Source organism: Vespa velutina, chromosome 24 (assembly GCF_912470025.1).
Source record: "Vespa velutina chromosome 24, iVesVel2.1, whole genome shotgun sequence".
NCBI classification, from domain to species: domain Eukaryota; kingdom Metazoa; phylum Arthropoda; class Insecta; order Hymenoptera; family Vespidae; genus Vespa; species Vespa velutina.
The window spans coordinates 2,340,673-2,356,337 of record NC_062211.1 but is presented as its reverse complement, the minus strand read 5'-3'; the positions used below and the strand labels follow the sequence as shown (position 1 = coordinate 2,356,337).

The window sequence follows — 15,665 nt, the reverse complement described above, 5'->3', positions numbered from 1 at the left end:
ATTTAATTAAATCTTATATATATTTGCCTTTAGAAGTATAATTGGCAATGTAAAGTTTTAATACTTTTTTTTCAAAGAAAATAAAGTTTTTACTAAAAATTCGAAAAATATATGTCCCAGATTAAATCTTCGTCTTTAAAATGAGATCTTGTTCATCAAAATTGATCGAGAATTACGGCTGTTCTCATTGATGGCGTAAACCATTATAAAAACAGGGACATTTTATGAATGGTCGATAACAAAAGAACGTCAATTAAGATGACGTCATTGGCAGAATACCAATGGTGCCATCTATCGAGAACAATTATATTTATAAACAGTTCTGTTGGTATAACATATTTTGTCCATATCTGTCGTTGAAGTCAGTTAAATATTGTGAACAGTTTTGACGTAGATTTTCGCTATTAAAGTGTAAATTTCATAACCTATAATGAAGTTTTAAAAGTATTAAAAGGAAAAGTGATCATATCAAGAAAAGTGTAAAATTTATCGTCAGAAAAATGTCAAAAGAAATGGAAGTCTTTGAGATACATAAGTGTATTTCATCCAAATTATGGTACACAGCATATGAAATATATCGAACCTATCATCATCACAATATTTGTTCTGAACAAAGTACAGATATGATTCATAATATAGATTTTAAATCTATAATTAAAATTGATATGTAAGTATTAAGATAGAAATAAATAATTTAAGATATTAATCATTGATATTATTTTAGTGACATGAAAAAGGAAAATAACTTTCGATGGATTGAATATTTGTTATTATACAAACTTTTCCCTGATAAATGTTGTCACAATAAAAATATTTCAATGGACTTTAATAGCATAGATTTTCAAATTGCTGTGGATTTGATGGACGATATATCTCAAAATGTAATAGAGGTTCGTCTATCTGATATAATAATTATATATTTGAAATTACACATTATATATTATTTACAATTCTATATTTTACAACAGGAGTTGCTGTTATATTGTTCCGATGTAAATATTAAAGCTGCATCACCACAAATCGTTAATGATTTTTCTCAATCGACTTTATCATTTTTAAAAGCATATTTAATAAAAAACCCTATAATAGCATGTCACATTATTAATATGTGCTGTTTATATTCATTTAGTATTTCTATTTTTCCTAATGGATTATTAGATTTCTATTTGACTGCATTAAAAGAAATTATGGAACTTATGATACCTAATGAAAATTCTCTTGTAAATGAGAAAGATGATGCTTCATCATTAATTCAAAATAAAATAATACTTAATAATGAATATTTAGAAATATTTTTATGTATTTTATCGAAGATGATTTTGACTGAATCTAAAAAGACTGAATTTTTAAAATGGTTATGTCCTATAACCTTGAAGACAGATAATATTAAAGATATAGAATTGGCATTATACTCTAGAAAGGATACGACATTTATCGACGAGTGGAACTTAAATATGAATGAATTATATGGATACTCCAAGTCTGGTACTATTATGGAAGATGCAATTAGAATATGCAATGCCATATTTAAATATAAGAATAATGACAATATTTTGGTGTTGAATGAAATGGAAATACTTAGAAGAATAATAACACAAAAATCACATTGGTTAACAGATATATTAGTAAGTTTAAATCATTATAGTTGTAATTAAAATTAATTAAGCAATATTGTCAGTATCAAAATAATATTATTTTCTTTCTTTTTGTTTTTTTTTGTTTTTTTCAGAATATTTGTTATACATTCTTAATAACTGGCAATTATAATGAAGTTTCAATGATATTGTCCTATCCTCCTTTAAAACACTTTTGGATAACATTATTGTTAAAATTTTTACATCACTGTTCGGAAGGAGATACTGACGATTTACAAAATTGGACAGACAATACGATTGTATATGAAGTCCTGAAATTTCTATTACAAAATTGTAATCTCAAGATTTTTACTGATCATACTTTTCACAAATTAGATACCACGTTAAAGATATATACTGAAATTATAAATTGGATTCTGAATCTAAAAAATTCAGAAGCTATAAAAGAAAGTCAAGATGGTATAGAATCAGTATGTATTGTAAACGCAATACCATTAAAACGTATGTTGTATCTTTTGGAAAATTGTACAGTACTTTTTTTATTGAAAGAAGCTACAAATATACATGAAATAGATCATGATAGAATTAAAGAACTATTACAAAGCACCGGAGAACCTGAAAATATTTTTCAAGCTTATTGTAGTATGGTAAATGCATTAAAAGTAATTTTACTTTGTAAAACTTATAATGCAAAATATCAGAATATCACAAAATATTTACTCGACATGGAATCTTATTTATGTACTTTATTGCCATTTTCTTTGAGATTGGAGACAATGGAAAATATATTTTCTTTGCTTTTCTTAAGCTATGATGACTTCTGTCATAGTGACAATAAATCACAAGATCATAACATTGTCCTAAATGAAAAGCAAACAATTGTTCATAGATCAATGAAATACAATAATATGAATTTTATTTGTAATAAATATGCTGTTAGAGAAATATTATATTATTTAAAAAATAGTATTACAGCTACAGAGATTGAAATGAGAAAACTCAAATATGATGCAATATATGCAGAAGAATTAAATAAATTAAGTCCAAAGATATCTAATTTAGTAAAATTATTAGCTGATGCAAAATGGAGATTGGATCTTCATACAAATTCTTATTTTATCAAAAACGTAGGGCTGCCTGAAAACTTTACAATTGAAACTAATTCTAGTACTTTATTAAAGGAAAATATAATATATCCGCAAGAGAGATTCAATGATATTGTTTTTTATCGAAATCATAGTAGTGATTCGGATGATACAAAAATAAAAACTGATAGTAGCTCAGAAGCGGAAATTATTGCTGATAATATTAACGAATGGAATCAATTAAAAAATAGAACTATTTCAGATAATTTAATTGTAAAAGATGCAGATCAGCCAATATTTATTATTAATTTAATGTTGTCAACGAAAGAAAGTTTGGTTATCCAATGTTTGTGGAAAAATGATTATGAGAAAGCGCAAGAAGTTATAGAGGTATTTTTATATTTATTTATTTATTCATTTAAACTAACATTACTACTTATTTCATAAAGTTTTTATACATTATTATATGCATTATAGAATATGCTTGCAATTGTAGTTATTTGTATTATATATTTCTTATTGCAGCTTCAAGTTTTTCATACATGTCTTGTTCATATTCAGACGGTTCGTATTTAATCGGTTTCTTTTTAGAAAGTTTTGGTATTAAAATACCTGGAGGATTTCGCATATAATATTGTTTTACAAACATTATTCTTTTTCTGGGAAAGAAAAGTTTACAACGAAACCAACAACAACACCATCCTGTTATATATATAAAAAAAAAAAAAAAAAAAAGTATAAAATATTAGTTGTTTATTTATTCTCTTGGCATATAATTAAAAATAATTTGGTATATATAAAATAAATAACTTCCTCTTTGGCACCAACATGGAATTGCGATACACACATAAATGCACAGCCATACTTTAACTATTAGCCACATTTTTGATAATGTTTTTTTTGCTTCCGTTGTGTCTTTTACATGTTGGTAGTTGTAAATTAAACATTTTATAGCTTTAAAACCAAAATAATCCATATCTTTCTTTGTACAATTTTTCGTAGTGTCTGTAACTTTTTCAAATGGTTTCTTGGAAATATGTTCCTTTATCACTTGTTCTTCTGTATGGGTGTATTGTAATTTATCGCTTATTTTTTTATCTTTTTTAAATTGTTGTTCATAATCCATTTTAAAAGCTTCGTAGTCGTAATCGTTTTCATCTGTAGGCTCCATTGTATCTTCAATGGTCGTACTTAAATCTATATATTTATTAATTTCTTCTATACTTATACTTAACAAAGGTGACAAGTCTTCTTCTTGATGATTCTATCCAAAGAATACAATTTATATTATATCCTATTTTTATCTTAAGAATATTATAATTTTTCCTTACAGAGTTCTGTAGTAAATTAAATTTTCTATAATTTTCAGGTATATTATCATAACTTGGTTCATTATGTTTATCCCTGGAGACTTTTTTATTTTCTATACATTTTTAAATAATTCTATAAATATATGGGTTTATCTTCAATACTGAAAATGATAATTTTGATTTAATTATTATAAATTTGCTTACTAAATGACGGTGTTGAAGCACGTTTTAGTTTCATAAAATTGAAAGCATTTCTTCTTCTTGATAATAATTTTATGTTCTTTCTTGTTGAAATTTCCGAATAATACTAGTAAATAATATAACAATTCTTTGTATATTGTATTGTATCTTTTATCATCTAGAGTATTACATTTAAAGAACAAATATTTATACTTTATTTATTTCATTTTTAAATCCAGCAATATGTGGTTCTTCCTCTTGGAGTAGATTTAATATTTGTTCTTTGTTCGATTGAGAATAAGGAAATATATCAGGTATCTGTATTTTGCTTTTAGCGACACGTTGATTATATTGCTTTACGTAAGAATGTAGGGGTTTGTATTTATCCTCATCTTTTTTTAATACTTGCGGGTTAAAGAAATCGGCAACTTTGATTATTTCATTTTCATTTATATCATCATAATAATTATCGTACGAACTTATTTCAAATATTTCCTCATCTTTTGAATTTATCTATAATATATAATACGAATATAAAGAATAATAATAATATCTCTTAAATCGTTTATTATATTGTAGTATTGTTACAAATTGATACTTAACACCAAAAGCTAAGTTATTGAAAATATAACAACTTATTATTCCTATATAGATAAACGCTCTTTCCATGTGTCTTTATTTAATAAAGTTATTAATCAACATTTTGACATTAATGCTAACTTTATTGTTTTTTGACAGATGTTCAATATGGAAAATACTGCACTTTATGGTGAAATTCGATTTTCACAAGCACTAAAACATTTTAAACAAGAAATGTTTAATTTAATATGTCCTTCGATAACAGGAAATACTTCAAAAAAAAATATCAAATCTTCTACGTTGGAGGTAACGTGAAGATTATTGTGATTAATTTTTTTTTAATTGAACTATATTTCAATTATCTAATAACTATTAAATTTTTGTTTGCAAAATGGATATATTAATCATCGTATAATTTTGTGATCATTTTTACAGACCATAAGATTAGTTGCAGAAGAAGCTATGCATTCCTCCAGATATACCAATCAACTTGAAACGTTTATAGCCTCCCAAGAAACACACATGAGAATGTTAAAACCAAATCTTAACAACAACAAGATATTAACATTAAGTGTATTGGATTTAGCTTTGACTATGGGCAATACCTATCCAATTTCACAGAGTCTTTGTGATGTTGCTATGAAATATGTCACATTATGCAAATCATTGAATAATACTGAACATAGTCGTTTGTTTTATCAAGTTTTTCAACTGTTACATGAGAATAAGAAGGATATACCTGTGACAAATTTATTATCTGATGTTACAATACCATTATCTGTTGAAGAATGGAAAGAAAAGAATGAATTATGGACAAATATTATGACTGAATACAATGAATTTAAAAAATCGCAAAAACAAATAGTCGATGACGAGCATGCTAAGAACAGTATTGAATTTAAAGAATTAAAAATAATACAGAAAATAATTACAAGTTGCAGTAATAATCAAAATTATTTAAAAAATTTACAATTCCATTTACAACATTTAAAAGCAATCGCTCCAATTAATACAGGTACAAATAATTGTCTCTCTCTCTCTCTTTTTTTTTCTTTTTTTTTTTTTTTTTTTTTTTTATAATATCAATTTAATCATCTTTTTTTTATTTTAGATAATACAGAATTGTTAACTGCAACTAGATTGTTAAATATACCTCTTCACAGATATTTTAGTTATCATCTTTTTAATAAAAATGTTGAACCTGAAAATCTTGAGCAAATTGCTAGAAAATTAAAAGTAGATTTAGTGTACAACATTCTTATAAGCACTTGCCCAATATTTCCATATTATCATAATAACAAATCTGAGAACGACAATACTAATTTTGGATGTATAATATTAAATGGAAATGTTGATATATCTGTAAGTATGAAAAATATAAAAATATCTGAGATTATTATTATTATTAAATTTTATTTATGCTCTTTTCAATTATATCTTTAACAGGATTCAAAAAGTTATGTATCAAGTAGTCCCAATCAATGCATTTCAGAGATACTGATGGAACTTTTACAAGCATTATACACTTTAAATTCAATGAAATCTAATTTATCTTACACATGTTTGAATGATCTTTCAAAACATGTCAATATTCAAACTATATTGAAGAAAACATCACATCTTGCAATGTTGGATCTTAGCGAATTATCAGTTGGAGATGAGACATTAACATTTTTCTTAAATACTTGGAATGTTATGTTCATACATGCAATGCTCGTTATTTGGGCTAACAATTCTCCTTTTAATACTTTGAAGCATACAGTTTCCTTGATGTCGATTGGCTATGTAATTGGTGATCTTGGTTTTGTAACGCTTTATACTCTTCGTTCGAAGTTACTTAGTGGTCTCTCATTAAATGAAATATCATTATCACCAATTATAGAACTTAATGAGCCAGCATGGCAAGATTTAGACTTAGTACACGATCCAAGAGTTATTTTTGCTATGGCTAATGAATATAATGAAACACCACAAATACGTGTAAGTATTTCCTTTTTATTTTAATTCGATAAATTATTTTTTCTACATTTATTTAATTCACAATATTACAGGTTTTTGAATCAACCACATTGAGCAAAAATTTGAATGATGCTGCAAAGGAATATTTAGATTATTATTTACAAAAGAATTATCATAATGACGATTTTAAGAAGTTACATGAGGAAACGAAAATAATATTACCAAATCTTGTAGAACAATATCAGAATTTATTGTCTTTGGATAAACAAAATGAGCATGCGAATAGTTTGAAAGAAAATATATTTTCTATAAATGATTATTTTCAATTTGAAAATGAAGATGTGGTAATAGAATATAAATCTGCTCATTACTCTTATGAAATATTATTGAAATATACAGAGAGTTCACAACTTTCTATACAAAATTGTCAAAATGATGATAATGAGGAAGTATTCATTCGTGAAAAGTTATTGATTAAGGATAATTTGTTACAATATTTAGATGGTCATAGCTGGATTCTTTCTTATCTAGTACAGAAAATGCAAAACAAACGTCCAACTATTTTAGATAAAAATTGCAATAATCTACGACGTATTGCCTGTTTGGAGAATTTTTTGAATTCCTCTTGGATAAATCAATTGAAATGTTTTTTCAATGAAAATGAAACATATACCGGTATCCACGAAACAGTACCAGCAAACAAATTGTGGAATTGGTTTAAGGAAGCATGGAAAAATAAAAAATGGGAAGACTGTTTGAACGTTATAGATGCTCTATCGGATAATAATATTGTTAAAACTTTCGAAGTACGACACTTTAAGGATAAAGTTTTAAGTTGTTTAACATCAGAAAAAGAAAATACGATAAATTCACAAATATTAGAATATTTATATCAAATTAATGATATACATATTTTAGCACAAATGATATTAAATAATATTAACAAATGGCAGGCATATGTGTGCGAGTGCATTTTGATTCATGCACTGCATCATACGGATAGTAATAAATTACCTTTGCATTGTAAACTTCAAATGAAAGAAATATTACGTAGAATAACAATTTTTCGAAAAATGTTACCATATTGTGCAAACAAATATAATAATACTTGGTACGATGTTGCATACTGTACAAATAGAATTGATCCATTTGATATAATGCAATCCTTGATAAGTGTAGACAAGTTTGAATTATGTTTAGAATGGCTAGAGTGTCAATCTTTTACATTAGAAGCACAATCCTCTGTTGCGCAAGATTTTTTAATTGGCTTATTAAAAAATGAAAGGCAAGACTTTAAACAAGCTTTAAAGGTAATATATTGAAATTATGACGACAAAAAAGGGATTGTCTATTTTTCTTAAAAAAAGAAAAAATTATCTATATGATAAAAATAAAATTTTTATTGTTTCAGCTTCTTCAATCGTTACCGCATAATCATTCAGTGAAGATATGTAAAGTCGTACTTAAAAAAGTTGAATCCACCAGTGCACTATCCTTTCTCGTTAATTATTTATTACAACATTGTAAGAAAACAGAAATTATTAAATACAAAAGAACTTTAATTGGTATAGATATTTTGAAAGAATTAAAAGATAAAGAAAAATCATTATATATTCATCTTATAAAGGATCCACTTCTAATGTTAGAACAATTATTAATGAATTGTAAGTTTGAAACTCTTCAAAAAATATTAAATATCGTCTACATCGATTTGCAAGATACAGGTATATCAATGACTGAATTTGATAAGATTATAAGGTTTTATAGTAAAAAAGCATTAGACTTTAGAGTTTCTTTACAACGTGATGGTATTGATAATAAATCAAAGAGTATACAAGACTCTAATTTGGAAAATGAAAGTAATGAATTTATCATGCCTACTAAGGTGCCTACAAAAGAAGAATGGATTCCCAATGACAAAGTATTTCAAAAGCAGCGTATTAAATTTATTTTATTAAATATATTCAAATTGATATTAATAATATTATTTATAACAATTATTGCAGGCTAGAGAATGTAGCTGTTGTAAAACGGTAATATTCTCAATGTTTAACAGAAGGCATCATTGTCGTAGATGTGGTCGTGTGGTTTGTGCCATTTGTTCTCAAAGTCGTATGCAAGTTCCTGGATATCCAAGTTCAGTACCTGTGCGTGTTTGTGAAGATTGTAAATGTCAGACTACTTTGCAAATGCATATGGTGCAAGGATCAGCATCTACGCCAAATAGCGAAGCATTGGATTATTGGAGATTAACAAAAGACGAAGGACATAATAAAACTATTAGAGAAGAATTTTCATTCGAATATGCTCCTAGCATTTCCTTATGTTTAGCTATTTTAAATTTACATTCGGATCACAAAGCATACACAAGGTATTTATTAATATAATATATAAATTTAAATTATGAAATACATTTGTAAAATAATATAATATATTGATATAGTTTTCTACTCGATCGGTGTGATGAAATGAAACAATTATTATATCCAGTTAATGACGGAGAAGTAAATCCTGAAGTAGATCACATTGTGATTATCAAGATGATAAAATCATTATTAGTTGCAGCAAAAGTGAAATGCGCTAAATTAGGTTTCAATACGGGATTGGCTCACTGTGATCGTTTTCTATCACAAATAGATCTTATAACAACTCTTATTCATTCTGATTGTTTGTCACTTATACCTTCAGACGATATGGATGAACATGCTTTGAGAAAATTAAGAGATTTACTTACTGAAAAAGAACAATGGACATTAGCATTGGATGTTAGTACTAAATCAGGTTTGGATACTCAAGGTGTATGGGCAGCTTGGGGTAAAGCTTGTTTAAAAGTGGGCTATTTTGAACAAGCAAAAGAAAAATTTCTTCATTGTCTTGATAAAGTCATTCAGGATGATATCGATGGTTGGGAAATTTTATCATATCCAAAGGAATTGTCTTCTAAACATGTGGAAAATTTAGATGAAACCAAAATTCTTTCAAACAAAATAAAATCACATACGATCGAAGAAAAAAATTCATCTAGTCAAAAGAAAAGTGAATGCGTAAAAAATCGACCAATAAAGGATCCACCTTTGTTAACAGAAATTTTACAAATATTAGATAATTCAAATACAAACAATTATTATCTATTTCATTCTAATCAGAAGGTAGATAAAATACCAGAGATATTATCTGTAATTAATAATTTAAAAGCAATAAGTCAAGGACAATTAACAATAAAACATGTAAATACATTTAAAGAAAACATTTATTACAAGGAAAGCCTGTATTATTTACTTACATATGGAAGTTATTATTCTATATTAGAATTTTATTTGAAGCACGAAGAATTTGAAAAATGTCTTAACTATATTTTAGAAAATGATTTAGAACCTGAATTATTTTTTAACGCTGTTTATATGTATTGTTTAAAAACTGGAAACGCTGAGAAATTACAAGAAGCTATGAAAACCAAAGATCCAAGTTTATTACTTTGGAAAAAATATTTAATATATGTTTGCCATTGTTTAGAAAAGAAACAATCCTTGTATATTTTATATCAACTACAACTTTTTATGAAAGATTGTATAAGAGCATCCATGACATGTATTCGTTTTTATACTAATCAAGCTACTACTTACATGGATTTATGCAACAGAATGCATCTATTGACTGATGCACAAAAACATTTAGAATCTGAATTACATATTGGTGATTTTAGCAAAAAGAGAAGAAAAAGTACAAGTTCCTATTATAGTAATCATGATGTTCTTACTATGGAAATGGAGCCTTCTGAAATAGATAAGCATATAAATACGATAAGTAGACAAATGGAAATAGCAAAGTTTTTAGGAAATGCTGAGAAAGAAGGAAGATCACCGAATGAATTTTTAAGCCTTTTTCCAGACATTGAATCTGATGCTACTTGTAGTTCTGAATTACCTACTTTATTTGGTAATCAGCAACAAAAAACACACTTGGCTGTATTAGCAATTCTTTGTGGACGTGACATTGAAGAAGGATTTGGTATAGCGTTCAGAATTATGCAAGGTTATTAATTTAATGCTACATAATATATATATACATCTAAATTCTTATGGTAATAATGTTGCATATAATGTAATTTTTTGTTATAGATTACAATCTTTCACCACAAAAAGTATATTCTTTAGCAGGACATATATTAGCTTTAAAAGATAATGTTACTGCTGTAGAACAATTAATAAAATGTTGTCGTAGTTCTGGAGCATCTAATACCCACGTTATATGTGATCACGTACTTACACATTGTATAAAATTGATTCTTCAACGTTCATACAATCATTCTGAACACATTTTAAAAGATCAGATAGATGTACTGGTTAGACTAATAACAGACATAGAGCTTAAAGTAAGAGAGACCTTTTTTAATTTGATCATTATAAAATCATAAATAGTAAGAGTAATCAATAAATTTTCTTTTTTTTTTTTTTTTTTTTTTTTTTTAGATAAGTGCATACATCGAAAGTAAACAATTAAAAGCTGCGTATCTTCTTGCTGTTAAATATTCAAGAGTTCAAGATGTAAGAAAGATTTTAAAAGAATCTGATCGTCTTGGACAAACTGCTATTAAAAATATTTGTACAAAATGGTTACAACGTTTATAAAAAGGATATAAAAATACACTACAAATACAATAATAATCCTAATATAATTTGTTAATAAAATTGGTAAGTTGGAATGGTATAAATTACTTTTTCTAATAATGCATATATATTAGTAATTTGTTACATTGTATGTAATGTAAATAAGTACACTATAATATTTATATTTTTTAATATTATTATAAGGTACATGTAAATATGAAAATATGATGTATATTATATTATTTGTATGTAAATAAAATGTAGGGTTTTCATTAATAATAACAACAAAATCGATTGTATACTTGGAGCTTTTCTTTTCAAACAGTTCACTAAAGTTTATTATTAACAAAAAAGATATGTATTTTCTTAATATATTTAATGACACACATCCAAATACATACAATGTAAATACTGACAATATGGAATGTATATATATATATAATGTATATATATATATAATGTATATATATATATATATATATATTTATTTATATCTATAACAATTGATTATTCAAAGACTATAGTTTAAATTAAAAATTATTATCATTAATTGGTGATACAACAATATCTTTTGTAACTCTCACGTACATAGATTGTTTATAAATATTCTTATGATAAAGAAACAACAGTTGCGATTTATTTAAAAATGTGCTAACCATGAAAATTTGTTTTTTGAAAACATGTTAAATTCATGTATAAAAGCATGAATAATAATATATTTCTATTGCGTATATAATTCAATGCGAGGATTATGGACGATCGTTTATAAAAATTTGAAAAGAAAAATTTTCAGACAAATTTTTCCTTCATCGTTGACATTTAATCGTATTAGCTTATTATTGAAATTTCAATGATTATTCTATAATAACTTATAAACAAGATCTCTCATTCCTTTGAATATCAAATTTTTAGTTTCTACATGTTTAATATATGAAATTAATTTAATTCGACATCAATCCATATATTTTAATTTTCTTCCATTAATGCGGATAACCTTTGTTCATAATTCCCAGCAAATTTCCCATCGATACTTTTAATCGAAGCTAGCAAGGAATCTTTTTCTTGTTGTGACCAATTTTGACTCCACTCTCTGAATAATTTCACACGACATTGAAATAAGCTTGGTGGTCTATCCGAACCTTCTTTACAACTCATATTTTCCATTCCAGGTACTAATCCATTGACTAAACCCGGAGAACCACATTGTTCCAATAATATTTCTAAAAAATCTCCTCTCTGCATTTCTGACCATTCCCTGAACCATTCTACCACATATCTCATTTGGGATTCATTTGATAGTATTGTAGACATATTTCATTCTGAAAACATTAAATATCTACATATATCAATCAGATTATTATTGTAATATATTGTCAGATATAACGATATAAGGGAATATATGATAATGATAACAATAAAAATAAAAATAGAATAAAATAAAGTATAATAAATTATACACTGCGATTAGGTATTATCTGCATACATTCATTCCCAGAGGTTATACGAACGATACAACACGATAGAAAGTAATCTGACAAATAGAAAACTGATATCAATCTAGAAACATATTATTTCATTATCTCTTAATAAAGAAATATTACCAATAATATATAAACTTTTTTTTATACGTCTTCAATTGAATTTATCAAAGTAATTCGATTGATCTCTATAAACGTGATTTTGATCAGACAAAGTACAAAGATAAAGGTTACGTACACCATGATAGGGCAAAGCTAATGAAAGGACAGGCATAAAGAAAATTGTTATTATATTTTAATAAAAATAAACATTTTTTATATATTTATTATTATGCTATATATTAAGTATATTTTATTAACTTGCATTTCTTTGGCCCGACTTCAACATCTTCATCGGTTGAGTTTGAATCCGTATCCGACACGGCCATGTGATCTAAAATTTGTGCAAAATAACAATTTAAAGAAAAAAATTAATAAACAAACGAACGAACAAACAAACAAATAAACATAATAAAAATAAAATCCGATTAATTAATTATTTTTAATAACATAAATTATTACTTTTCTTATCGGTCGATGTATTCTCTTGTAAAAGTTGAGTTAAGAAATCATTGATCTTCCCTTGTATGTTACGTATATTACAAATTACATCATTCAAATCATTCACGTTCGAATATACGGAATAATTTTCGTAAATATTTTTATTATTTTGAAATACCTTTACACTTATACCTGCCGAATCCATCTTATTTAATATCTCAATATCATATGACACATTAACGATGATATAAACGAACACTTTATATTTCCTTCGAACGTTTAAATACAATATTTTTTTAAGAAGTTTCTCACAATATCGTGGAAAATAAACTTTTGTTTATATATATATACATATATATATATATTTATACATACATATATATATATATATAAAATTGTTTATTCTGAAAAAAAAAGAAAAAGAAGAAGAAACTAATGCATTAAAACGTCAATCTGTGTATCTGTGTATATAAGATGGAAATAGTAGAAAGAAGAAGAAGAAAGAACGCTTATTAGATTTAAATTCATTTGTGTAAGGGAGAAGGAAAAAAAAAAGTTATATTTGTATTGCGCAAGCGTTAAAGATTTCTATAATGGTGGCAGAGGGAAAATATTTAATGTCCGTATGTATACACAAATGTTTTACATTTATTATCGATCGATTTTATAAATATAATTTATTTAATTGTAATAATTAAAATATATTCGATAATAATAATATATGATTACGTATAAGTTACATATTTAGATGTTCTCTCTTTCTTTTTTCTTTTGTCATAAGTTTATACTATTGTCATAAAATTATCGCATGAGTTTTCCATCTAGGTTGTATATAACCTATAAAGAAAAAAATTTACTTCTCGACGATGAAAATGTAATAATTGAATAATAATAATAATATTATTATTATCATTGTTATTGTTGTTTGTATTACATAGATTTTTAATCGCATACGTAGATCGATTTTATAAATTTAAATTTTTAATTGCAATAATTTAATTACAATTATATATATATATATCATTTTTTTTATAAATAATTTTAAAATATCTATATGAAAATTATCATGCGAGTTTTCCATCTAGATTGTACATAACCTATAAGAAATGTTTTCTTTAACGATAAATATTTGATAAATATTTGAATTGTTATTGTTATTATTATTATTATTTATTATTATTATTATTATTATTATTACTATTACATAGATTTTCAATGGTATATATATATATATATGAAATAGAAATAAATTCAAACGAAATTAGTCCAATTTATTTACCTTCGTGTGTATGTTATCGTTTGTGTTAAATCTATTCTCTGTATTGTTGAATTTCATGAAAAGCAAAATAAACGACAAAGTGAGATTGAAAGAAAGCAGGTACTACTTTTCGAACGTGTAACTAGTTATTTTTCAAGGTTAGAAACGATTATATGCGAAGTATTTAACGTGAAACAGACCTGACTAAAGATAAACATACACGCATCGATCTAAATTGGAAAACACTTGATATGCTCTATCTTAAAATATAAATAATTAAAATTAATTAAAAATCTTCTTAATTATTTTATAAATATTCTTTTTTTTTTTTTTATTTTCTTTCCCCATTTTTTTTCCTTTCGAATATCGTGAGCATTAACATCGACTAACGTAGTACGATTACGCGGGTAAATACAAATTCAATGTTTTATCGACAATCAGATTTAAGTTAATCGATCGATTGCATACATGTATGCATGTATGTGTATTATATATTGTTAACTAACAGATATATGTATATATAGAGCGTGACAGAGAATTAATGTTATATGAAGCGTAAAAGGGCTTGCCACTGTGGCGCACCCTAAAAAAAAAAAAAACCAAAAATAAAACATACAAACTTTATTTACAAAACTCGACGTATATGTGAATTGAGTAAGAAAAATTAAGATGATTCAACGAAATCCATATTAAAAGTTATTACATATATTCGAAAATGAAATAACAAAAATATAAATCGATAAAGTTGTTCCCTTTTTCTTTTAAAATTTTCCTCGATATTAAAAAGTAATCATGTTTGTAATTATTTTTATATCTATTTCAGGATCACGTTATACCGTGTGACGTAATAATAATGTTTCACCCTATGGTTAACATATATCACACAAATGTACATTGAAAATGTGCGGATCTCGCTTACTTCCCCCACTTCTTGACACCAGGTGTATCTCCCCTCTTTGAATGTGCATTACTGGGGACACACACACACACTCTACATATATACGAAAAGAGACTCATTTATTCTGTGTACGCAAAGTCTCATACGCTTCTTCAGGTGTCAGCTGTTGAATTGTA

At 25.8% G+C, this 15,665-nt stretch overlaps 2 protein-coding genes across 9 annotated transcripts; one reads left to right on the top strand and one right to left on the bottom strand.

Annotated features, from left to right (window-relative positions):
• Positions 1 to 333: 333 nt before the first annotated feature.
• LOC124957042 (protein DDB_G0276689) lies at positions 334 to 12,265 on the top strand. The gene is made up of 14 exons (XM_047513652.1): positions 334 to 667; positions 725 to 890; positions 969 to 1,625; positions 1,730 to 3,070; positions 4,909 to 5,055; positions 5,185 to 5,764; positions 5,861 to 6,111; positions 6,196 to 6,729; positions 6,801 to 8,018; positions 8,120 to 8,629; positions 8,715 to 9,079; positions 9,152 to 10,740; positions 10,827 to 11,080; positions 11,178 to 12,265. Exons 1-14 carry the CDS (start codon positions 501 to 503, stop codon positions 11,334 to 11,336), a joined length of 7,938 nt encoding a protein of 2,645 aa, XP_047369608.1. The 5' UTR covers positions 334 to 500; the 3' UTR covers positions 11,337 to 12,265.
• Positions 11,608 to 14,808, bottom strand: LOC124957056 (uncharacterized protein C14orf119). 8 transcript variants are annotated; one of them, XM_047513688.1, is made up of 4 exons: positions 14,613 to 14,808; positions 13,355 to 13,737; positions 13,154 to 13,226; positions 11,608 to 12,634 (listed from the first exon to the last, which is right to left on the bottom strand). In XM_047513688.1, exon 4 carries the CDS (start codon positions 12,624 to 12,626, stop codon positions 12,282 to 12,284), a length of 345 nt encoding a protein of 114 aa, XP_047369644.1. In that variant the 5' UTR covers positions 12,627 to 12,634; positions 13,154 to 13,226; positions 13,355 to 13,737; positions 14,613 to 14,808; the 3' UTR covers positions 11,608 to 12,281. The 8 variants fall into 8 exon arrangements, with proteins under 8 accessions (XP_047369644.1, XP_047369646.1, XP_047369642.1 ...); XM_047513690.1 differs by having other exon boundaries at positions 11,608 to 12,651; positions 13,158 to 13,226; XM_047513686.1 differs by having other exon boundaries at positions 13,158 to 13,226; positions 14,613 to 14,806.
• Positions 14,809 to 15,665: the final 857 nt, after the last annotated feature.

Excerpts from the sequence above, each read along its gene's own strand:
- LOC124957042 (XM_047513652.1), top strand. The coding sequence starts at position 501 with ATGTCAAAAGAAATGGAAGTCTTTGAGATACATAAGTGTATTTCATCC. Across the intron at positions 668-724 it reads TCTATAATTAAAATTGATAT|TGACATGAAAAAGGAAAATA; the intron begins GTAAGTATTAAG and ends ATATTATTTTAG. Across the intron at positions 3,071-4,908 it reads AAGCGCAAGAAGTTATAGAG|ATGTTCAATATGGAAAATAC; the intron begins GTATTTTTATAT and ends GTTTTTTGACAG.
- LOC124957056 (XM_047513688.1), bottom strand. The coding sequence starts at position 12,626 with ATGTCTACAATACTATCAAATGAATCCCAAATGAGATATGTGGTAGAA.